At 39.6% G+C, this 25,889-nt stretch overlaps 2 protein-coding genes across 3 annotated transcripts in view; one reads left to right on the plus strand and one right to left on the minus strand.

Moving 5' to 3' along the window:
* The first annotated feature begins 38 nt into the window (after positions 1 to 38).
* On the plus strand, positions 39 to 14,630 carry SLC35A5 (solute carrier family 35 member A5). The gene is made up of 8 exons (XM_089512442.1): positions 39 to 97; positions 806 to 956; positions 1,689 to 1,841; positions 2,963 to 3,061; positions 5,695 to 5,828; positions 6,759 to 6,826; positions 8,034 to 8,823; positions 11,753 to 14,630. The coding sequence occupies exons 3-8, from the start codon at positions 1,712 to 1,714 to the stop codon at positions 11,819 to 11,821; spliced, it is 1,290 nt and encodes a 429-aa protein (XP_089368568.1). The 5' UTR covers positions 39 to 97; positions 806 to 956; positions 1,689 to 1,711; the 3' UTR covers positions 11,822 to 14,630.
* A 1,265-nt stretch (positions 14,631 to 15,895) lies between these two features.
* Positions 15,896 to 25,889, minus strand: part of CCDC80 (coiled-coil domain containing 80) — a 33,063-nt gene continuing 23,069 nt past the window's right edge. The window contains exons 6-8 of one of the 2 annotated variants that reach the window (XM_089512440.1): positions 23,303 to 23,406; positions 22,288 to 22,368; positions 15,896 to 19,183 (exon numbers count right to left, since the gene is read on the minus strand). In XM_089512440.1, coding sequence (XP_089368566.1) covers positions 18,837 to 19,183; positions 22,288 to 22,368; positions 23,303 to 23,406 — 532 coding nt within the window. In that variant the 3' untranslated portion in view covers positions 15,896 to 18,836. Of the gene's footprint in view, positions 19,184 to 22,287; positions 22,369 to 23,302; positions 23,407 to 24,008; positions 24,109 to 25,889 lie in introns of those variants that run through there. The other variant, XM_089512441.1, reaches the window with a different exon arrangement.

Below are 25,889 nucleotides of genomic sequence, written 5' to 3' on the forward strand. Positions count from 1 at the left end.
GCCCCGCCCATGGCTTCGGCGGGTCACGTGGGAGCGACCCCTCTTGAGCACGCGACCTCCGCTCTTGCGCAGCCGCAACGGAGGCCCCCTGTGCCCTGTAAGAGAATTGTGGACTTCGGCTCCCAGAAGCCTCAGCCACGTTGGCCAATGGCGTGGGATTCTGGGAGCTGAAGTCCAAAACAACCCCCTTAAAGAGAGCACACAGATTGGGGGGGGGGGGAAATCATGGGATGGCTTTTTATATGGTGTGTTTATATATGTTTTTATATAGGTTTATACAGGGTGTTTGCTTATATATTTTTATATGGGTTGTTTATATATGGATTTATATGGGGTGTTTATCTGTTTTTATATGGCATATTTGTATGGGTATATATGGGGTGTTATATGGGTTTATATGGGGTTTTTATATGGGGCGTTTATTGGAGTGTTAGTGGTCCCTAAACTGTGCTCTTTAAAGGAATGTTGGACTTCAGCTCTCAGAATAAGATTGAAGGGAAGATTGTAACTGAACAAGAAAATGGTTTTCTGTGCGAATGGTTTTGTTTTGCTCCTTGCTAGGGAATTCTGGGAATGTTTTTGTTTGCAAATGGTGTGTTGATTTTTTTATTTATTTAAATAAAATTATTTTTTTAAAAAATGTTAAAATTAAGCAATGAAAACTTCACATACAAAAACAATATAAAATTACAAACATTAAGACCACAATATTAATAATAATTATTATTATTCTCTTGCATATTGCTTACTCTATCGCTAGAACCATCTTTCCCATATTGGCTACTCTATACCTTCCTATCTCTAGATGCACCGCCGCTTCCGGTTTCCTAGCCGCCTGCCTCTCTCTGGACTGAGTGGCTGAGGCTTCCGCGCATGCGCAGATGAAGGAAGCGCTGGCCAAGGCTGGAGCAGGTGAGAGTGATGCCTGCAGCAGAGCAGAAAGGAGGTGCTGCCAGGTAAACCAGCCCTTAGGAGACCCTCATATAAAGACAATGCCTCCTCATTTGGGTTGTTTAATAAGAGCAAAGCCCTTTCTGTTGGGGCTGCATCCACACTGCATAAATAATCCAGTTTGAGAGTGCTTTAGCTGCCATGGCTCCATGCTAGGGGATTCTGGGAATGGTAGTTTGTGGTGGACCCAGAGGTGGAACCAGAGGATTAGCATGGAACCAGACTATGCTAATCATCTTAGCCAAGCAGCCGCACATATCCTCTGAAAATGGGAAGATCATCCTAAATCAGATTTTATTTTAGCCCTAGCTTCAGTCAGCAGCTGCCTCGCCTTCAAGATGTCCATTTGGAGTACTGACCTGTCTCTTGTTCACTTAACTGTAGCATGATATATGTGTAATGAATGGAGTGTTTTCCTTTTGTGAGGATGAAATAACAGGGAAAGCTGGATGTGTGAAAGCAGTTCGCAGCAATGATAGACACTGGGCCCTTTGTATCCATTGGTATTTGGTTCCTACGGGTACCAAAATCCGTGGATGCTCAAGTCGCATTAAATACAATGGCATAACGAAGCTGTGTCCCTTATATAAAATGGCAAAAGCAAGGTTTGCTTTTGGAACTTACATTTTTTTTTTAATGTTTTCAAGCCATGGAAGCTTGAATCCAAATAATAAAATGGATGCTGTTGTTCCTCCGAAAGGACCTGCCTGATAAGTTCTCTGCTTTACTGTTCAAAGGCCACAGACAACGAGGCAACAGAATGGAGTCCAAGTCTGGCAGCCAGGCTTCTCGGTTGTTCAGGTCAGCCGTATACACATTCCTCTTAGGAGGCACCTTTATTGCCTTGGGGTCAAGTCGTATCCTTCTGATGAAATACTCTGCTAATGAAGGTATGCATTTGTCAGCATGCAAATATGGCCTTCAGATGCTCTCTGAGGCCTGTTACAGACTGCCAAAATAAAGCTGCTTCGGGTCTCTTTGGCTGTATGCTGTTTAAATGATGCATGCATCCTAAGAATCCGGAAGCTGCACCAAAGCTGCCCTCCAGTGCTTAGGAATGGAGTGTGGCTTTGGCGCGACCTCCGGACTCTTAGGACCCATGTGTCATTTAAACAGCATACCTCCAAAGAGACCCGAAGCAGCTTTATTTTGGCAGTCTGTAACAGGCCTGAATGTGTGATATGAGATTATAGCATCAGACTGTGTAGTCCTAATGTCGCAAGGTTATGTGTTAATCTTGGTTCCTTCCTCAGTGTTAGTAACACAGGGCTTGTAGGCGGTATGTGATCTTTTCTCCCTATTAGCTGGGGTACCTACTGTGACATCAATACTGAGGCTGGTTCAGAAGGTACAACTAGTGGTAGTAACTAGTTAAATAATGGGACTCTATTACTATGTACATACTACATCTTAGCATATACATTGGGCCATTAATATTAGAATCTCCTGGGATTTGGTTCCAAGACTCTGCCTAGACAGCAAAATCTGAATACTCAAGTCCCGTTATATACACAGTGACATAGTAAAATGGTGTCCCTTATATAAAATAGCAAAATCAAGGTTTGCTTTTTGGTATTTGTAAAATATTTTCAAACCATGGATAGTCGAATCTGTTGATACAGAGGGCCAACTGTACATACGATATTTACGCTAAAAGATTTACAGTGATGGCTAATTTGTTATTGAACCAAGGTGTATTAGTGTTCAGAGGCTTATATAGCACTAGAACAGGTTAGCAAGGAATGCCATCCCCTATACCAGTCTCCTAATCCACTATAATTTTCAGGGGAAGACTATGGACACAGAGAGAGGCCTTTTTGTCCTCTCCTCTGCAGTATGTCTGGCCCTCAGTGTTGATCTGCCTTTGGCATTATTGAAAATATATCTTCTTATTTTGGTTTTATTTCATAATTGTGTTTATATTGAACTGTTGCAGCTTTGGCATTCATGCAAATAAGAAGTCTAGAGTAGTATTTCCAATGACACTGATTTAATCTCTGTTTTGCTTCAGATAATAAATATGATTACCTTCCTGCAACTGTAAATGTGTGTTCAGAACTGGTTAAACTGGCGCTCTGTCTGATTATGGCACTTTGGGTAACTAGGAAAGGTAAGCTTTTACAGTTAGATACTTACATGGTATTTAGCAGGGTGCATGGCTGCTGTAATTGCTGGGTGTGTGTCAATGCAATTTAGGGAATGTATACATATATCAATCTGGCCTTGTTCTTTACTAACAATATAAAGTGTCTATGTTAATACAGTGTCATTGCTTTGAAAACTGCAGCAGCAGTATGTCTGTTTCTGCCTTAAAAAGTCTGTATAGTATGAAGAAGTCAGTATATGAATATAAAGTAATTCTTCCTATTCTCTTCATTCTCTTTATCTTTTATATGTGTTTTAACAAATGTGTGGTGGTTTATGAGACTGTGCAAGAATGTATGCGCTGTCACATGCCTTTAACACACTAATTTCACCTATCAGCCTTTCATTCAACCATATGCATGACATTTCTGTAGAACTCTAAAAAGTTGGAATTAATTAGTTATAAGCAATGTTTTTAAATAAAGCATTAAAGTTTGAGAACATCCTTGATTCAAGCAAACATACCAATTAGTATTCATCTTGCTGGCCCTTTCATCTGTCAAGCATATGCTAAAATTTTTGATTGCTTTACATGCTTATCAAGATAAGTGTGCAGCACTTGAACCTTAAGCTTTAACGAAGATGGCATACTTTTTATCGCACATAAATTAAATACATATTAATGTCTTTTCCCCCCTTGGTGCCCATGGTTAGCAGCCAATACTGGTTGTTCAGTGGGCATAAGCATGAGAAGAGACCCTGCGGGGTTAGACTACGGTTCATCTAGTCCAGTTTCCCTTAGTGGCCAAACAGACGGCTCTGAGATGCCTACAGGAGGCCTTTTGTAGCCTTCCTCCATGTTGCCTTTCCAGGAACTGGTACCATGCTGCCTGTGAGCTTACAGATTCCATATAGCTGCTGAAGTATTCATCCATGAATGTATTTAATTCATCATTGTCTGAGAGACCCAGTTTACTCTTTGCCAAATGTTTATATTGTGACTTTACCATTTAATTTTCATTTGCTGAACTTTTTGTTTGAAAAAAATCCTGTGCTTAGTGTGAAGGTTCTGTACTTGGAAATCAGCCTTTGGCAACCTCCAGTTTTTCAGGTGGGAGGACTTTCATTAGATATCTAAATGTACAAATCTGCTTTGTAAAGTTAAGATCAGATCATAGAATCATAGAGTTGGAAGAGACCACAGGGGCCATCCAGTCCAACCCCCTGCCATGCAGGAAATCCAAATCAAAGCATCCCCAGCAGATGGCCATCCAGCCTCTGCTTAAAGACCTCCAAGGAAGGAGACTCCACTACACTCCTAGGAAGTGTGTTCCACTGTCAAACACCCCTTACTGTCAGGAAGTTCTTCCTAATGTTGAGGTGGAATCTCTTTTCCTTCAGCTTGCATCCATTGTTCCGGGTCCTGTTCTCTGGAGCAGCAGAAAACAAGCTTGCTCCCTCCTCAATATGACATCCTTTCAAATATTTAAACAGGGCTATCATATCACCTCTTAACCTTCTCTTCTCCAGGCTAAACATCCCCAGCTCCCTGAGTCGTTCCTCATAGGGCAAAGTTTCCAGACCTTTCACCATTTTAGTTGCCCTCCTCTGGACACGCTCCAGTTTCTCAATGTACTTTTTGAATTGTGGTGCCCAGAACTGGACACAGTATTCCAGGTGGGGCCTGACCAGAGCAGAATACAGTGGCACTATTACTTCTCTTGATCTAGACACTATACTTTTATTGATGCAGCCTAAAATTGCATTGACCTTTTTAGCTGCCGCATCGCACTGTTGACTCATGTTCAACTTGTGATCTACTTGGACTCCCAGATCCCTTTCACATGTAGTTTCATTCAGCCAGGTGTCCCCCATCCTACATCTGTGCATTTCATTTTTCTGCCCTAAGTGCAGTACCTTACATTTCTCTGTGTTGAATTTCATTTTGTTAGCTTTGGCCCCGCTTTCTAGTCTATTCAGATCATTTTGAATGTTGATCCTGTCCTCTGGAGTATTAGCTACTCCTCCTAATTTGGTGTCATCTGCAAATTTGATAAGTATACCCCCAATTCTGTCATCTAGGTCATTGATAAAGATATTGAATAACACTGGGCCCAGGACAGAGCCCTGTGGGACTCCACTGGTCACTTCCCTCCAGGATGAAAAGGAGCCATTGTTGAGCACCCTTTGGGTTCGGCCGGTCAACCAATTACAGATCCATTTAACAGTTACTTTGTCTAGCCCACATTTTACAAGCTTGTTTGCAAGAATGTCATGGGAAACTTTGTCAAAGGCTGGATTAGACCAAAGGCCCATCTATGAACCATAACCAACTATTATCCCAACAAGAAATACACAAGCAGGACATGAGTGTCATAGATCTTCTTGCTTGTGTTCCCTAACAAGGAACTATGGAGATGGGTTTTCAGAAATCATAGCTTCATCCATTCACTTGAAATATCCTTTGAGGAAAGCATGGTAGTGTTCAATATTTGAGGTTACATATTTTCCCAAATTTTCTGATTACTGGAAATTGTGATGCTTTGTATTTCACAGAAACTACTAACAGTGATAGTAGAGATTGAGTAAATTTATATATTAGTTACTAAATGCACTAAAGCATTTTCCCTGCTTCTCCTTAATTTATTCCCTTTCTAGGAGGATATTCTCATGGTGGATTTGGCTGCAGCTCATGGAGACAGTTGTATAGCTACATTAAGTGGTCAATTCCTGCCTTCCTTTATTTTCTGGATAACCTGATTGTCTTCTATGTGTTGTCCTACCTCGCACCAGTAAGTAACACTTCAAAAATGAAGGAGTGCTGTCTGTCCTCAAAATTGTAATAAAGAGATAATTTGTCCAATGCCTGTAAGTAGCCTCTGCCAAACTGAGGTAAAGTCAGGAGATTGTAGACAGGCTTTCTTTCTCAGCTTTGTTGTTGTTGTTGTCATGGCCACCTGTCTGCCTGAAATTGCAATGTCCCAATGATTGAACTGGATTTTTAAGGAGACTTTGCCAGATCTGCAATATCAGCTAAGAGATGAGCACAGCAAAATACATTTTGGTTGTTTTTCAAGTGAAACTTAAGTTTCTTTATTTAAAAATGTTTATAAATCACTTTGATCTGATGAATTCAACACTATGTACAAATAATAACAAAAAGTAAAATATGCACAATACACAAAACTACAATACAGTATTTCTGGTGTCTGTGAAGTAGATTATGTTTGACTACCCAGAGAATGTCTGCAGAAATAGGTAAACTTTCAACATTTGTCTAAAAATGGCTGGAGCGTGTCAAACTTCAGAGGGAACACAAAGACTATCACAACACTAAAAGCTCTGCTCTGAGCTGCAGTGTACTTAACATCAGGGGTGTGACATGACCAAGGGAGCGCCTTTAGATTTTTCTCTAGACTATAAACCCAAGATGATTTCTTTGGTATATAAGACAAATAGATGACAGTTAATGCTAAGGGAATTTTACTGTATGTTCATTATAGATCTTGTCCAGCAATGTGCTGGAAGCTGGAGGCAGGCTGAAACAGTTTGCTCATGCTAGGTTTATTTTTAGTAGGGACAGTAGCAGACTGTTATACTGCTAGGTGTAGTACTAGTCTTCTTGATGGTTAGTTTTTTAAAAAGGATTGTCAGTTGGTGGATATTCTATTACTAAGCTGTATTTGGCATATAACTTGATTCCTTGCCTTCTTTTTTACTAGGCCATGGCTGTATTGTTCTCAAATTTTGTCATCATAACAACGGCTCTCCTGTTCAGAATTGTGCTGAAGTGAGTAGCTATAGAAGCATGTCTTCATCAGGCATTTTGTTGTTTCCTTTGTTGCTATTCAATTTTGTCTAGTTTTTGTTAAGCAATTTTAAACCAGAGTCTTAAGGTATTAAAACTAAATGCCAAGTCCAAAAAACATCTATAACTTAAACCTGAGCCGACTTCAAGAGGTACTAATTCTGCCACCAGTATCACAAATTAGTTTGTAGCCAGGAGCAGCTAATCCCTTCAGCACATAGGCTGTTTTCTGCAACATTTCTTTGCTTATATTTTCTTATTTTCTTTTTTCTGGATTTCACTTACTTGGCTTGCAAATCTAGGTCTAGGTCTGTCCCCATAAAGCAGAGTTGGGAGCCTTGATGGGTCCAAGGACCCATTAGTAGTAAGTTCTTTATTTGGTCATTGACCAGTATAAAATATAATAAATAAAATGATAATAAAATAATAATTGTACAGTACAATTATTAAAACAGGGTTCAAAAAACAAACATCAGTCCAACTCCACCAGCAATCATCAGTTGTCACCAGCCAGTCCAAGGGCCAATTTTGCCCCCTCTCCTGGTGGAAAACACTGTAAGGTTTTCCTGGTTGCCACTGAAATTCAGCAGTGCAGTTTTTGAGAGGGTGTGCAAAAAAGCCCTTGGATCTATCATGATATTTTAGCCAAGGCATATGTAGATTTGAATAGGTGCAGCCCATTCTTATTAAAACCATTATATAGTTTCTACATTTAAAAAAAAAAAGCCAAAACATAGTTTGAATTGTGATATCAGATTGTTCTAAACTGGAGATTGTTGCTCAAGGTTTTCACTATAGCACCCATTTAGTTCTCTGTTTTGGGATTTATTGATCTTGTTGTTGTGTGTCTTCAAGTCATTTTGGATTTATGGCAAACCTATCATGGGTTTGTTTGGTTTTTTTTGGCAAGTTTCGTCGGAGGGAGTTTGCCATTGCTGTTGCCATCCTTTGAGGCCGAGAGATTGTAACTTGCCCAAGGTTACCCAGTGTGTTAATCTTAGCACTAGGTAATTTGTTGCCTGGTGTATTGCTGGAACATGTTAACACTGCTGCCTTTGCAAAACAAACAGAAAGGAAAAAGATGGGCATTATATTTCTACCCTTCACTTGTTCTCTTTGGGATTGATTTATCAGGATTGTTTCATATTTGTCTATGTATGCTGAAAGAGTCTGTCTTCTCTACACACAGGCGGCAAGTCTCCTGGGTACAGTGGGCATCTCTGCTGATTTTGTTCCTGTCTATTGTAGCCCTGACTACAGGGACAGGAAGTGACAAAAATAGTTTGGCTGTGCATGGTTTTCACCATGACATCTTTTTCAGCCACTCAAACAGCTGCTTGCAGTATACCAGGCCAGAGGAAGAGTGCTGGGGAAGTGAGAACTGTACAGCAAGGTGGTCTTTCCCCAGTTTCAGCTGGAATGTCACCGCTGCCACAGGCACTTCAAGAACTGTTCGACTTGGCCTGGGACATTTGCTGATACTAGTACAGTGCTTTATCTCTGCCATGGCCAATATCTACAATGAAAAAATATTGAAAGAAGGAGGTCAGTTCAGCGAAAACATTTTTGTACAAAACACCAAGCTATACCTCTTTGGAGCTATGTTTAATGGCCTGATGCTGAGCCTGCGTCCTGAAAACAGGCGCCGCATAGAATACTGTGGCTTCTTCTATGGCCACAATGCCTTCTCTGTGGCCCTTATTTTTGTCACTGCCTTTTTGGGGCTGTCAGTGGCTTTCATTTTGAAATTCCGGGACAACATGTTTCATGTTCTGACTGCCCAGGTTACCACTGTCATCATCACTACAGTGTCTGTCTTTGTTTTTGATTTTAAACCTTCTCTTGAGTTCTTCCTGGAGGCTCCTGTAGTACTTTTGTCCATATTTATCTACCATTCCAGCAGCCCTCGATCTGTGGAATATACAGCTCAATGGGAGAGGAGCAAACTCAGCGGAGGTGCATGGGAGCGCTCCAGTGGGGTAAGGATTTGGAAAGTTTTCCTCCAGGACCCTATTACATGAACAGCTTTTGCTTTCATGGTTTAACTAGTGCCTTCCTGCTATTTATGTGTGGTCATGAACCAATTCTACAGTGCTTTTCCCCAGCCTCCTCACTGTAGTAAATTTGTTTCTGAAAACTGGCAGTAGAGGATGCTGCTGTGGTACCTGTTAGGCTGTGGAACAAGGCACCACAAATGCTTCATTTTCTTCACTATACACAGATTAACATGGAAATCACTCCTCCTTATCCAGGGTCACACAGTATATACCCAACTCTCTTCCATGTCAGCATTCTTTGAAGATGTCAGTCACAGATGCTGGTGAAATGTCAGAAATAAACTCTTGTAGAATATGGCCACATAGCCTGAAAAACCCACAAAAAACTATAGCTTCATTTTTTCTCTCTCCCTGCTTTGGAAGAAGTACCTGTGTTTTAAACATCTGGGATATCACAGCATAGGCCAGTTTTTCTGATGGAGCACTGGTACAACAGCACTAAAGTCAGCAGCTGTTGATGTAGCATTATAGGAGAAGGGAGCCAACAGCCTGTGAGCCATTTGTGTTCTTTATTTTCCCTGCACTCTCCCTGGAGGTGTACCTGTTCAGAAAAGATATAGTTAGTTCAAAACACTGAAATGAGAGATCCAGTACTTCCCCTGTGCCAAAGTTTGGAACTTTGGCCTTACCTTGCCAGCTTCACCACTGTTCACCACTGTGCCTCTTTTCCATTGCCCGTGCCTCTATTGTGTTCTTTAGTAGTCAACCTATAGTTCCAGTTCTACATAATGTGGTGTTGTCTCAAAGAGTTACTACCTTTATCAGCAGAGAGAAGATGTTAAATCCCATATGATCATTTGATCCAGTCTTGTAGGTTTCTTTAATGAACTGCACTGTCTTTGCTGATCATAGTGAATTTAAGGAGCTCATTTTCTTTGTTCTGATAATTTGGCCTAAGATGCTATAAACCCTGGATGGGCAACTTCAGTAGATCCAGGAGCCAATTTTCAGCCCTGGGACTCTCTAGGGGCCATACCTTAAAAAAAAAAACTGAAAGGAAAATACTTCAAAGCTATACATGGCTGAAAAATTGATATTTTAAAATGTAAAACAGCACTGGGGTTAGAGACTTGTGACCTATTTAAAAGGTCAGTTGCTGTTATGGAAGCTTCCAGAGAAATCTTTTCCTCTGTGCCCACAAAGGAAGTCCAAAGGAATCTGGGCAAGGTTGGGGTTCAAAAACAACCTTGAAGGCCACCAGGGCCACAGCTTGCCCACTTCTGGTACGAACCATTGCACTTTAGAGGTCTTCGTTTTATTGTAATATTTTTCAACTGCAGCTTTGCAGCCACTCAGAACTGTTAGCCTTGTGTCATAACTGCAGTGTACACTTTAAAATCATGTATTCTGTAGAGCTGGAAAAACAAAAACAAAAAGCACTCTTGAGATAAATCCACAATCCACTGCACAGGGTAATGTTGAATTGAGTCTGTTGATTCAACTGGGGTTAGGTGAGCTTAAACAATGAAAAACCCTTTCTCAAGAAACTTGCCAAGAAAACCCCATGATAGATTCACCCCACGGTTGCCGTAAATCAGAAACAACTTGAAGGCACATAACAACAACAAAGGTGTGCTTAATGGTATGCCAGATTGGAAATATTGGACACCAGGGGGCAGTGCTGACAAGAAAAGCTGCTCTTTGAGTAACATTTGTGCACTCATTCCAATAAATGGAATCTTAGATTTCTGTTGGGTTCAGTTCACAGGTGCCTTTCTCCAAAAGTTGTTTTGGTGAAATAAGATTTCTAGAACTTGGAAGTACCGTATATACTCGACTATATGTCAACCTCATGTATAACTCAAGGGCAGGTTTTCAGTCCAAAATTAAGGATTTTGCTTTGACCCATGGATAAGTCAAGGGAAAAATTTAGGGACATATAGCAAGGAAGAAGCTAAGTAAAACAATGTCAAAGAACTTACAAAATTTTAGCAGATATAACTCTATGTGCATAGTCTTAAGGCTGGATGGATGAGAGAATATAGAGGGTAAGTGCTTTCAGGACAGATTATACTCTTGCTTATCACCAGGGGATGTTTCCTTCTTTTAAATAAGAGTTAAGATACAGTACTTACATTGACCCGTGGATAAGTCATCTCAGGTTTTTGGGTCAATTTTTGACCTAAATTTCTAGACTTACACAAGAGTATATACAGTATTACTTTTTAATAACTCACAGAATTGCCAAGTCAGCATTACTATGACTGGGGGCTTCAAGGATTTGCAGAAAAGTCCAAAAGAACATCATTTTGAAGTCCTGGATTTTCCATAGTGAATCTTTTCATGGACTATCAAGTCATACTTGATAATTAGCTTACTTGCTGTTCACCGCTATGATCTTTGGAATAGCAGTATATAAATAAAACAAATTATTATTAATTATTATTATAAGTCTAGATGATGTGGACAAAATATGTAAGGAGACGTTTTTCTCCTCTCATAACACTGGAACCTGGAGTCAGCTATTGAAGCTAAATGGTGAGCTATACAGGAAAAATAAAAGGAGTATAATTTTACACAGTATAATGATAAGTTCTGTAGTTCACTCCACATGCGATGATGGAGGCCAACTTGGCCCCAACTTCGACCACTGTAAAATGCATGAGAATGATAAATCCGTTGAGCTTAAGTTAGTAATGATGGGTGTGGTTCATCTCCAATATCATGGAAAAAGAGTAGTAGGTACTAGCCATACCTTTGATTTATTGAAATCATAAAAGAAATCAACACCAACTTGGGCATGCTGGATAAAATTTCTACTATATTATAAATTAAATAGGTTTTTTTATTTATTTAACCAAATCTAGATAAATGCCACCTTTTCACCATCATCCCCTCTTATTTTCTGTAGGATGGAGAAGAACTTGAGAGACTTAACAAGCCGGACAGTGATCACGATTCGGAGGAGGAGGCCTTATAGGAAGGTTTGGATTCTTGAAGTCCAGGCGCACTTGTCAAATTTTACAATTTGAAATGTGAAGACAGGGAAATTTGATGGACAAGTAGAATAGACTTGTCTTATTTTCTTGCTTAGCTGGGATTTTACTTGTTTTTCATCAAGCTGTGCTAGACACTAAACATCTCTGTGTTAATGGAGGATAAATTAATGGAAGATGAAGAATAATGGATGATAAGGTTATCACTGGCTACTGGTCATGATACTAGCACATACTGCCTTCATGATCAAAGACAACACATCACTAAATGCTGGGAAGTATTTTTATGCTGTGAAGTGACAATGGGAGAGAGCAATCACCATCATATCCTGTTTGTGAACTTTCCATCAGTACCTTTTCCCTGTGTTATGTCTTTGGCCTGGTCTGGGAGGAGGTGTTTTTATGGAATGAGTCCCACTAAAATCAAGATTTTCTGCTACAGTAAAATGACCACTACAGAATAGAGTCCAGAAGGCTTTGGATACAGAGAAATAACAATTTCAACTACATACATTAAGACTATTGACTCTTTGGCACCTTTATAAGACTGTTGACTCTTTTACAACTTTGGTGTTGGGGCTGAACAAGATACCTAAGGAGCAAATATATAGATGAGGCCATCAAGGTGCCCTCTTCTAACATTCCAAAAGTACATTTCTCAAACTGTATTTGAACTTTTGTATGCCATAAAGATACAGGGATGAAGTGATTACATTTCATCACATATCAGGAGTGTTTTGCCTATTAAGCATTACTAAACTTGTCTTTGCCACTATGTGTAAATGCTGATGGAAGCTATTGCAGTCTATGGCTCTTGTTGGTTAATACCTCTATGATTTGCTCAATTAAAAATGTGCACTCCTCACATGCACAATTGTGTATTTTGATGTGTATGCCACTTGTTTAATAGCTGCAGCATAGAAATGTAACATTTGAAGTAGCCCCTGGTGATGGATATGGTTGCTATACAATAGCCAACACCATACACATTGCTCATAGAATAAGCTGAAAGGACTATAAAGTTCTGGGTTTTACAATGCATTATTGTTTCTCCATATACCTAAGCACAAAAGCCATCATTTGGCAATCTAGTGTTCTTCCACTAAAATAATTTAAAGTGTACAACAGTTTCCTATCTCAGTACAGCTGGGATTCTAAAGTCATTATTGGTATATAGAAATTAATGTTGTTAAACACAAACCTCCCCAACTGTCCTGTGCTGAAAATACAGCAACAAGATTGGCCTTGCTGAATACCATGCAATGCATAATATTTTACAAACTTTGCTGTTCACACTGGTGCTTGAGTCAAAATGGTGTCAAACTGTGTTTTCCAAAAGAATTGTGGCTTACCTGAGCAAGTTAGTCATGGCAAGGTAGTCAGAAATTGTAATCCATATGTAAAAGGGAAGTAGAGTCATATACTTTTCTCAGGATATACTGTAGACATTGGAAGCAGCACAGTCCACACCTCATCTAGAAAGAGTTTCTGATAGACACTACAGTACCAGGTTACATTAAAAATGCCAGTAGCTCATTAAAGAAATATCATTTTCCTTAGGAATTCTGCATGTATTTGGAGAGGCATTTGCAAAGCATGTTGTCCCTTTAGTTTGCCACTTGAAATGGCAACCTGGAGTGCCTTCAGATTTGGTATTGGCTTTATCAGTACTATTGACTTTATTGATATGCAAATCTGACTTTTATCCTCTGAGTATGTTCTTGATATCTTTGATGCAAGTGGTACATCCATCTGTGTATGTGTTGCAACCAGAGCTTGGCAAATTTATTTATTTTTGGTGTACAGTTCCTCACATATCTCAGAACACATGCTTAGTGTCCATGCTGGCTGAATACTTTTTAAATCCCAAATAATAATAATGTGCCAAACTCTTGATTCCAAGTGTGTAAAAATACAGCAAAGGAGACAAAATAGACCAGGTACGAAAAAATGACAAAAACAATTTGTAATAATGCATGCAGCTGTTTTGGTATATATGATTAGCGAGCCATAATGTTTTATAAGTTACCTTTTATCAGTTTTGAAGGCAAGGAAGTGTATAATGGAAATAGGGAGTCTGGCTAAAGCTATAAGCAACTGAGTGGCTAAATCCACATTTGTTCAAGAGGTCAAGGCAGAAATTTATCTATCTTGCAGAAGACTTGTGAAGTAGCATGCTTGAAAAGTATTAACATAAACACTCCAGTACTATTCTAACAATTTAAGGTGCTGCTCCTAATTGCATAGATAACACATATCTTTCTTAAGTGTTGGGAGAAAAGTCCAGTTTTATTGACTAGTTCTGATTGTTCTACAACACACCTGAATGGAGCATCCATTTGACCCTACTTTTTACCTCACTGTTTCTTCAAAAATTCTGTCAGAAATAAGAATTTATTTCTGGCATAAGATTAACTTTGAATGTGTTTTTATTTATATTGACATTGGACTTAATTTTGCTTTACTATGTGTTTTTAAAAAACATAGCCTGATGATTATTGAAGAAATGTAATGTTTGCTGTAACAGAATCTGAACTTTTACCAGTTTCTTAAAAATATGTACTGTAATGCATTTGCTGAGGAACTCTATCAGACCCCACTACCAGTGCCTGAGATTAAATCAGTATGGGATACTTTTTTGTTCTGTATGAATTTTTCTTACTTTGCAGACTAGTATGCCACAGAATCAAATAAACCACCATCTGTGGAAAAAAAATGAACAAGTTTTGTGATTTTTTATATATATATATATGTGACAGGATTAGAAGATGCATGAAGGAGGGTCTGTTTAATATCCACTTTCCAAAGCTACAATAAAGGAGAAATCCAAAGGGCAGATTGTTAGTGGCACAAATAGCTTTACATGTTCAAAGACATAGTTGTGTTAGTCTGCAGTATCAGTATGCAAAGGGATCTTGCAGCACCTGTGATACTTAACTGTGGAAAAGTTGTTGCATGAACTTTTGTAGATTCTACTTCCTCAAATGCAGGTTTATATGTGGTCAGTGACAATATATGAATTAGACTGGTGTCTTGTGGGACATATCACATTGTCTTGAAGGTTATGCACTACTTGCAAGATGGATACCAACTCTGTCTTAGTCATACTTTTAGTAGCCTAGATACACTGAAATCTCCTGGGGCAAAAGAGTCATAAAATCTGTAATATCTTCAAATACGTGTGCCACTGTTTCTACTTTGTTCAGACCAGGATATACCCTAAAAAAAGTTAACGTATTTTAAGATTTTGCATTGTACTAACTTGCTTGTATTTGCTTTGCATCACAATTTTAGCTTGTTAATTAAAGGAAAGTGTACACAATACAAGACAAACATTTCCCCCTAATATATAGAGGCATATATAGGGGAAGTTGTCAGGTGGGAGAGAATAGCAGTATCCTTCCTAATTCTTCCTTACAAATGTCTTCATAACTGTTGCCTTTTATGATATTTTTAAAAATTACTCCTCTTCCCACCCATCCAAGTCTGGAAGTAGCTAGGTTGCTGGGGGGGGGGATCTTGGGGGGCACTTAGTTAAGTGAGAGGTAAAGCACTTCTTTCTCTACCTTGAATGCGCCCTCTTGCATTCACATTTACTAGCAGATACATTTAGAAAATGGTTCTTTGTATATCATGACGTTTAGCCGTATAATAGAAAAAACTGTGCTTTGGTTGTCTCATCTGGAATGCAAAAAGAAATTACTTGCAAATGAAGATTCCAGCTACTTATTTCATTATAACAGTATACCTTGTTTTGCTAAGGAAATAGCTAGTAGTATAAACTCAATGTCAGAAGTAGGAGTGTAGTAGCATGGTGGACTTTTAGTGCTTTCCACTACATGTAATGTTTTTTAATTGCTTTAGTCGCTTCACTTTGGCCAGTATTACAGCTGTCCTCACTAGCATGATGTTTCCATTCAGTTAAGAAGTAAAACACAGGAAGATTTTATAGTGACACATTCTCAGAGAATTTCCTCCTATAAAACGTTGTGTGCATAAATCTGCCTAGCACTTTTTGCAAGTTAACATTAAATAACTATAGAGGGAATTTGAAACCATATAGACTACCACCCTACTTGTGAATTGTGCATGAAAACCAATAAAAATATTAAGATCCTCACTTCTCAGTTGTAAAAACAAAGTGGTTTGCATTCTTTTTTGGCAAGTTATAATAGATGCTGTATGCAGAGTTTGAATCTAGTACTTCACTGGTGGCTTATTGAGGTTGGAAAATATCTTTTCCTGTTAAACTGTGATGTTTTAGAGTTTCTTCATCTGTGCATTACAGGATGCAATAACTAAATGGATGGGCTTGAGTTAAAATAGTAATGGGAGTAGATGGTGAAGGCTGCTTTGGGTTTCTGAATTCAAAAAAAGTTGTATGGCCTATTCTGTATTTTACACACACAACAGTCATCTGCAATCTCCACTTCCTACCTTAGAGCTGCTGGTTCATAGGTCCCAGGTAAGTGGAAATGCTTATCATGACAGGCACTTCACCCAGTTTCAATAAAAGTACCCATGTAGTCAAAAATAAATTAGAATTGTTAACAACTGTCAAGTTGACTTCAATTTATGGCGATCCCATGAATGAGAGACCTCCCACAAGTCACCGTATCAACTGCACTGCTCAGGTCTTGCAGTCTCAGGGCTGTGGCTTCCTTGCCAGAGTCTATCCATTGGGAATGTGGTCTTCCTCTTCTCCTACTGCCTTCTATATTGCCAAGCATTATTGTCTTTTCTTGTGTGCGTTCAAGTCATTTCCAACTGATGGTGACCCTAAGGCATTCGCCTATTGGGTTTTCTTGGCAAGTTGCTTCAGAGGGAGTTTGCCATTGTGAGACAATTAATAAAGAAGTAGTGAGTCATGTCTTCTCATGATGTGGCTAAAGTACAACAGTCTCAGTGTAGTCATCATGGCTTCTAGAGAAGAAGCTAAGAACCTAAAATAGGTTAGAATAGCATTACTCAAAGTGCTGTCCATGGACCTCTGCTAATCCAGAAGTCATCAGCTGCTGGTTCCTGGAGATTTTCCAGGAAAGAAATGTGCCCAACTAAGGTACTGGCCTCTGGTACCTTGGGGGGGGGGGAGTAATTGCTGGTCCCCTATATCAAGTACTGAATTAGAAGACATTTGATAATTATTTCCTTACTTTGCATTTATAAATTCACATGGGACATTTTACTGGATGGGACTGGCAGAATGGCTTCCTGCCTACAAGAGCAGAAATTCAAAAAAGATTTTCTCACATGTACAGGAATCAGGAATGTTGAAACTGTATATTTGATGGAAAGATGTTAAGCCAATTTACAGGCAAATTAACCAGCTGGCCCCAAAATATTGAGAGGGTTAAGTTGTTCTTTGAAATAGTCTTGATACATAATTATAGAAAGTTGTCTTATAGCAGATTAGAATTTTTTTCATCTAAACCAGTAGTGTCCATTCATACAGGTAGTTGCTTTCTATTGCTTCTTTGTTGTTGTGCGATTTTGATGTGGGTTTTTTTAGGGGAGCCAATAAGCCACTGAACGAACCTAGCAGGGGAGGCGCCATGATCACTGAACAAACCTGAGAATTTCTGCATAGAAAGTATTGTCTCTGCCACACACAGGTTTTTTTCATCTTGCAAAAGAAATACTAATTCAAATAAGTGATGAGCTAACACAGCAGTCCTTTGTGGAGGGATGTGCCAATATATAGGGATGCTGCTTCCTTGGGGTAGAAGAGATAGACCTCATAGTATAGCTGAGATGAAGCTTAAAGCCTTGGGTAAAGAAAGTACAGCCACAGGCAGCCCCTGAATCCCACTTTTGTCCCTGTGAATCTCTAATTTATTAAAAATGGAACAGTGTTCATGCGATTTTTCACCCCAAACTTGTCCAAAATGCAAGAAAACTATCTGCAAATGTGGTGGTTTGGCTTTCCTGCCCCTCCACCAAAACACTTTCCCACAAATATGCTTTTTCTGCTGAAAACTGGCTAAAAATAGTGACCTGAAGTGGCATGATATTGATTCTGGTGCAGCATAACAGAATGTCAGTGTGTGTGTGTGTGAGAGAGAGAGAGAAATGGGCCCTATTCTCTATGTAGTTGCCCAGTCCTGCTTAAAGTTTCCTTGTTCGCTCACTAATCTGCTCCTCTTTGTTTTGTTTCTTGTTCCTCTTTGTTTTGTTTCTCAGCTCCCATAGAGCTCTATAAAAGCTTTCTGGGAAGGAATCATGCCTCCTCATGAAGCATTCTCAGCCCCATCTATGCTGTCTTCAAAATATATATATCCTTTCCTTGACTTGATTGTCTTCCTGCCTACAGTGGGGGAAAACAGTATCTGAAAAATGAAACTGCTAAAACAGCTGCACAGTTTTCACTTAACATTTCACAGTATTGTTTTAGTGATCTTACCATCTTGGTAATTTGTTGGTAAAACTATTACTCTGTGGAGTTTTATAAACAAAGTCCTTTTAGTCAAAGCATTTTTTTAAAATCCTTTAGCTCTGAGTTTTCTAAAAGACTTCTTCTGTATTCCTTTCTCAAAAGCTTATCTTTTAAGGGTTACATTTTCTTATACAATCCATTCCACTTCTTCAAGAAAAAAAAAATACAAATCACTACTTTCCAATAAATACTTTTCCCCTTCAAGTGAATGGAAAAAGCTTATATAAGTATTAATGTCTACTGTACAGTTTATATCCTGCCTACAGTACAATGTTCATCATTGGAATAGGGAAAAAGGGTATCTATACATACATAGCACCTGATAATACCCTCACATTAAAAGGGTTCTAAAATATGAAGGAGTCTTTATTCCATAAGGCATCAGTGATACTAGTTTGACCTATTTCACTTCATGGATATGTATTTCATAGAGAAGGCCAGAGTCCAATATTTATGTATTTTTGTGCCTGAATGCAAGGAACCTGTTCAATGGCCGTGAAAAGATTTCCGTGGCTAGAAGTTTAAAATTTCCAAGGCGTGTACAGTCATAGGTTAAATTGCTAATTTCAGTAGGGGTATCCATGGTGATAACTTTCATGGTGACGATAATCATCTTGGTAACCTTCCTGATACCCTTGGTGATAACCATGGTAGCCGTACCCTGCATATTCATCTTCTGGGCATCGCATGCCAAGTGACTGCTGGATAGCCATTTCCTGTCGTCGAAGCTGCATAGAGTCAATCAAATCATATACGATCACCATAGACCACATTGGGGAAGGGTACCAGGATTTGACATTCCCATCTTTTCCAACCAAAAGCATGGAGAAATATTCAGGGCTGATCTGGAAATAATTGCGGATGTCTTTCACCAAATGAGCAGGGACATCTTCTCTGTCCACACTAGAGCTCCCTAGACAACGTGAGAATGAGAAATAACATCAGTATTTGATTATACATAGGCAAGGTGTTCTGGAATTGTTCAGCCACTTCTTTTATATTAGTATCTCTATATTGGCAAACTGAAATGCACAATATGCTTGCTGCAAGCTTTTGAAGCTCCACTGGCTTCTTCATCAGGCAAGATGTTACATAGCAGACAGGAGAAAAATTGGAGATGTTAGTAAGATGCCTGTATTTTGCTGTTTCTGTCTTTAGTTAAGATGGTATGGGAAGGGTATCTTTAGAAGGCTAGCCCCTCCTCCTCTGACCATGTGGCAACTGGACAAAGTCCAGGAAATTTAAAGTCCATTTGCATATCAACAAGGACTCCTCTTTCTGTGTGTCTCCATTCCTGTGAAGCCACAGGCCTCTTTGTAGGCAGAGGACAATGGATTCCTCAAGAAGTCTCCATGGTTTGCATGTTTCCCTCCACTGACTTCTTCATTAGGCTTGCAACAAGTATATTGTGCATTTCAGTTGGCCAATAAAGATATCACTGTTTGGTGGATTTTTGTTTGAATTTACTAAATGGCCAACACAGCTATCCCTGCATGTTTTCTGGATTGTGAGATACTACATTGCAGCTGCAACAGGAGGAACCTTGAAGAGTGAGCCAGCAGACTGGGACCTTCAACCAAGGTAAAACCATTTTTCTTCTTCTCAAATTTGGACCAGATTGGCATGTTTACTGCTACACCTACCAAAATGTTCCTGATGCAAAAATATGGAGAATTCTTGAGGAATCCATTGTCTTCTGCCTACAAAGAGGCCTGTGGCCTCACAGGAATGGAGACATATTGGATTGCAAAAGGGGAGTCCTTGTTGATATGCAATATCAATGTTTGGAGGATTTTTGTTTGAACTTACTAAATGGCCAACACAGCTACCCCTGCATATCTATATTGGTATTTTTCAAACCACAGTGGAATTACATCTAGTCATCATCTCGGCCTCAGAGGGAGCGATCAGGCAGACCCAGCAACATCGGGGACAGCCTGAAGGAAGAGGCCCCTCCCTCCTCAACTGTCATCTTGGCCTCAGAGGGAGCGATCAGGCAGACCCAGCAACATCGGGGACAGCCTGAAGGAAGAGGCCCCTCCCTCCTCAACTGTCATCTTGGCCTCAGAAGGAGCGATCAGGCAGACCCAGCAACATCGGGGACAGCCTGAAGGAAGAGGCCCCTCCCTCCTCAACTGTCATCTTGGCCTCAGAGGGAGCCATCAGGCAGACCCAGCAACATCAGGGACTGCCTGAAGGACGAGACTTCTCCCTCCTTTAACTGTCACATTGTATTTTTTATTGTATTGCAATTTTTTTTTCTGTACACCGCTATGATCATTGCGGAATAGCGGTCTATAAATAAAATTATTATTATTTATTATTATTATTATCATGGGAGTTTCTTTGATAATCTGCTGTACTTACAGTCAATATGCTTTGCACTATTATGTAAGTAAGCATAATGTCTGTCCTTTTTAGGATTGTAGCTGATGAACAAATTATTCCGGAACGCCTGAGAGAGTTGGGAATCGCTGGCTCTGCTCTGCATTGTCTACGTTCCTACCTCTCGGGCAGATTGCAGATGGTGATGCTGGGGGACAATTGTTCCGCTACGAGAGAGCTGACCTCTGGCATCCCTCAGGGTGCCATTCTGTCCCCCATGCTGTTTAACATTTACATGAAGCCGCTGGGTGAGATCATCCAGAGACATGGGGTGGGGTGTTATCAGTACGCTGATGACACCCAAATCTATTTCGCTATGTCTCAGACTGTTTCAGTGACCAAGGAGGGCATCTCCCCCTTGAATGTCTGCCTGAAGTCGGTAATGGATTGGATGAGGGAAAATAGACTTAAGCTGAATCCAAATAAAACGGAGGTACTCATGATAGGTAACCCCAATCTGGGCATGGAGATAAGTTCACCATTTCTAGATGGAGTCACACTTCCCCTGAAAGACTGCGTCCACAGCTTGGGGGTGCGCCTGGATTCGTCGCTTCAACTGTCTTCTCAGATTGATCCTATCACTCAAAAAGTTCTTAAATGGTTTCCAATCTTTCATAAAGTCTTCAACTGACTCAAAAGTCACACTTTTAAAAGACTTACACTGAAAGTGTGAATCTTTCAAGATTCCCGTGTTCATAATGATTGAGTTCAGGTGGGTTTGCATTCCAGGTCATGTGAGAATTACAATAATTTGGAAACACATCTGGAGGACTCAAGGGTGTTGGGCAATTCCACATCTGATGTCAAAACCCACTTCACAAGCAAGATGTCCGAAAATAAATCAATATGTTCCACCTTTCTAATCAAGTTTTTTTTAAAAGTAAGATGAGCATTTGGACACGAAGCAACATTAATAGGCAGAAATCACCAGTCTGGATAAGTCCTTGTGTACTATGCTTTTTTTGGGAAATAAGTCCCATTTATCTTAATGGGGCTTCCTTCTGAACATATCCGTATAGGACTGTACTGTTAAGCTGAATAAAAGAAGGGATATCAGGAGAAGAGAAGGTACACAACATACCAAACTGAGCTTTAAAAGGTGCAGTAGAGGCATATTTTGTTTACTTATAATTGTCTACTATAGTACCAAACTAGGACTCTGAAAAGGTCCAAAGCTGGGACTCTCTTAGTACTCTCTCAGATATAGCTATCAGGGTACTGCTTGGTGCATTGAACCATATGCCAAGCACTTGTATGGGATATGATTGTACCATTGCTTCATGTGTTACCACTGTGTATGTTCTACAACCCAAGATTGTTTTGGTGACTACTGCTTTCAAACATAAATTTATTGTAGTTTGTATCATTGTCTGCTTGAAAAATATTCACTGTATAGGAGTACAGCTCTAGAGTAACACTGAGATATGTCTTCTTTAATTTCTTTTTAGTCTGTTTTTAACTTAACTATATTTTATGTGATTTTATATGTAGATGTTTTAATTGTTTGAATTTTATAATAATTTTAGTCTGTGAGCCGTCTTGAGTCCTTCTGGGGAGAAAGGCGGGACATAAATGAAATAAAATAAATTAAATAAATAAATTGGCAGTTACAAATTGGAAAGTATTTCTCACCATTTATTGGGTATAATTCTAGCACTCCACCAATCTCTTCTCCCAGGCCCAAAAGCTTGAGGATGGTTATATGGCGGAGACCTGTAAAAAGAAAGAGTCCATCACAGTGATGCAAGATTTTTCCATTAAATGAAAACTAAGCATAGTTTTAATGCAAAATGTAGATGATAATGTTCACAGGACCACTATTATTAGTTCTATAAGCATATCCTAACTATGACTTGATTAAAATTGATCAGAAGGAGAGTCAGAGAACATCTGGATTTAATTATGGTCCCCCTACTATTCCCCCATAATCCAAATGCTGATGCTAACTGTTATTAGAAACTATTGTTTTGCAAGGATCAAACATAAGGTATTTCTAAATCTTTATCACTTGGTTCAAGCTGTTCACACAAAGGCTACAGGCAAAAAGAAAGGTCATGCTACCTTCTTAATTGGCTGGTATTTCTTGATGATACAGACGTTATAAGCAAAGAAATGCTGAAAGCCCCTGAATTATCTATGCAGCTTAATTCCCAATCCTTGTTGCAGTCCACTTGCGGAGCCTGCTGAAACCAGATCTGCCTGATGGTGTTCCATCTGAGGGACATCACATCTAAGCATCTTGCTCTCCTGGCCACATAGGCACTGCAAATCCTTGCTATAGAGCTTGGTCATGTTATTTATTGGATTAAAACTCCCAGAATCCAGGCAGTGTGCATGCTAGTTGTAGGATTCTGAGAGTTGGAGTCCAGAAGGTAACTTTTCTAAGCTCCAAGTGGCAGTTTTGTTTTTCTTAATATCGTTTCTCTTAGTATCCATGATCCCTCAAACCCTTCCCAACTGGCTAAAACCAAAAATAGAAGTGATACACATCACTCCCAGGTTGGAGAAAGCTCCTTGCTAGGGAGTATGGAGACAAAACTGACCCACTTCAGGTATTAGACACAAATCTCCTCATACTTATTTCATTTTGTTTTTAACAAGAACAGAAAATGACTGTTGGGGCTTCCTTCTGAACAGAAGGAATTACCAAAATTGCAGGCTTGCCCAGTGAGGGCTGCAAGCTGCTGAGAATAGGCCCAGTCTTCATCATTGGGAGCGGATATCACTAGCAGCCTCCTCCTCCATCGGAATCTGGAATGAATAAAAAGCAAAGCATACTCAGAGAAATCATTCCAAAATTATGGGACAGCACACATTTGCCAGACACTATAGCTTTATGCTGGGTAGCTCACAAGAGTGCTGTCTTGGATACTCTGTGGAGCAAGAAGATGGGGGTCAAGAGTGATAGAAAGGCAAGCCAGCCAGATGTTTGCCGCAAGTGGCCACCTTATTAACCGTTCAAAAGCTGCCCAAACAAACTTTATTTTTTGGGAATTATTTCATTTGTATCCCCACTCCTGCATTCCCTTACAAAACTCATTTAGTGGTGTTAGAAAAAAACGGGCAGGCACTTTTGGATTATGGGTATGAGGGCAATCTAGAAAGAAGAATCAAGTATACCCTGAAATCATTCCCTGTTTATTTGTTTTATCATGTTGATTGTTTATATTATGTTTCTTTTTTGTGTTTTTATTATTTTTGTAATTGTATAATTTTTTACAAAATGATTTCTCCAAGTAAATATGAACACACTTTTATTTACTGAACTGAGTCACATTATCTTTATGTCCACTCATTAATTTTACTTAGAGCTTACTTGTTTGATCTTCTTGATTTTGAGAAGATAATCAGCATACAGAATCCTAAAGTGGTGTCTCATAAGAGTGAATTTCACTGGAGGTGAACCAGTTTAGAAAGAGCCAGGTGAAACTTGTTCTGAAGGCTATTTATCTGCTGAAAATCAAGAGGAATTAACATTCTGAGAGTGAACTATCATCAGAGTTAAACACAGCTAGACAACCTCTTTAAACAAATAGTTCATAATTTAAATCCTGAACAGATAAATGCCCTGAACATAATTGTGCAACAATCGGGATTTATTTTATTGCTTCTAATCTTATGAGCTTTTCTTTTTACTATAAGCTGCTTTTAGACTGTTGCTCATGCCTGTGCTAAACATTCAGATTGTTCTCTAATCAACAATTTTATTGTAAGAATGTTTTAAACTGAATTTAGTATCATTTATTCAATTGGCTATAAAGTTCAAATTATTTTGTTGGAGGGATGTGCATCAGGTTGCAAACATGAGGAAAGAATAATTCTTAAATGCTTCTGAAATACCATTTTAAGTGTCAGGTTTGTTTTGCTGTAAAAACAGCAAATACAGCAGGTTTCACTACACAAGCTGAACTAATTTAAATGAAATAAACTTTTTCCATCTGAGCTTCTTTCACCTCTACTTGGAAATCACTTTCTCTTTCCCTTGTAGAGAAAAGTTGGCAAGGTGGCTTGATACATTTGTAGCAAAAAGACTGGAAAGCCTATGTGAAGTTATTTTATACTTTCAAAACAATATTAAATTTCCATAGAATAACCTAAACTAACTAGGTTTAGAGAAATGTACATAGCTACAAGAGTACTTTCAGAGCAGGAAATGGTCTCTTAAATGGCTACAGATGTTGCTGTCCTTACTATGAAGTTAAAGGCTTTGCTGTAGTCAATAAAGCGCACACAGGCCCGTTACAGACGGGCACCCTAGGACGGACTCAGTCCGTGCTAGGGTTAGAAAGGGGCGTTTCTTCCAGATGCCCCTAACCCTAGCACGGACTGAGTACGTAACAAATGGCAGCGGCCGTTACACACGGCCGCCACCATTTTGACGTAACGGACGCTCTGCGTCCACATGGCGCACAGCGGAAGTGACACCGCGAGTGCACAACTAGCGCCTCGCAGCATCTCTTCTGGGCTGCAAGAAGGAGCGTGATGTTCATGCTCCTTCTTTGCTGCGTCCGGGAACTGCGCCGTTTGGCTGCTGCGGTTCCTGGATGCAGGAACCGGCGGCGGCAGCAGACCGCCGCATTTCGGCGGTCTGTAACCCGCCAATGATTTTCTTCTGGAATTCCTGGTGCACTCTATTCCTCATATGTTTGAGATGTGATCCTTAGTGCCTCTTCCTTTCCTGAATCCAGTTTACATCTCTCGGATTTCTCTGTACATCTATGTTAGGACTCTTTCCTGCAGAATTAGAGCATGACTTTGCTTGCATGGGAAATTAGTGCAATGGTTCTGTAATTACTGTAATCTTTTGTGTCTCCTTTTTTGTGGATGGGAATATATATTGATTGCTTCCAATCAGTGGGGCACTGCTTTGTTTTCCAAAATTTCTGGCAGAATATAGTCTATTAAACTAACTAGTTTATACTAAAGTGAAAGCACAAACAGATGATGCCCCTAAAAGAGCTTGATTTACTGGGGACCTTCCAAATGGAGACAAATTAGCAGCCTCCCCTTCATGAGTCCATAAGGTTCTCTCAACATTGTTCCCTTCACTGGCACTTGACATACAAATTAAGAGCAATCAACATCATTATTTTGAATGCTGTGCCTTGAGAAGCAGAGGCTGAGAAATGCTGCACTTCCTGCTGTTTTCATTCAAAAGGAGAGGTAATTATAAAAAACAAATTAGCACTGCCAGCCCTCAAAATGGCACAGAGGTCTCTTGGTTACAAGCAATC

This window comes from Sceloporus occidentalis, unplaced genomic scaffold (assembly GCF_023333645.1).
Source record: "Sceloporus occidentalis isolate IW3139 unplaced genomic scaffold, rSceOcc1.0.p SCAF_2, whole genome shotgun sequence".
Lineage (NCBI taxonomy): Eukaryota > Metazoa > Chordata > Lepidosauria > Squamata > Phrynosomatidae > Sceloporus > Sceloporus occidentalis.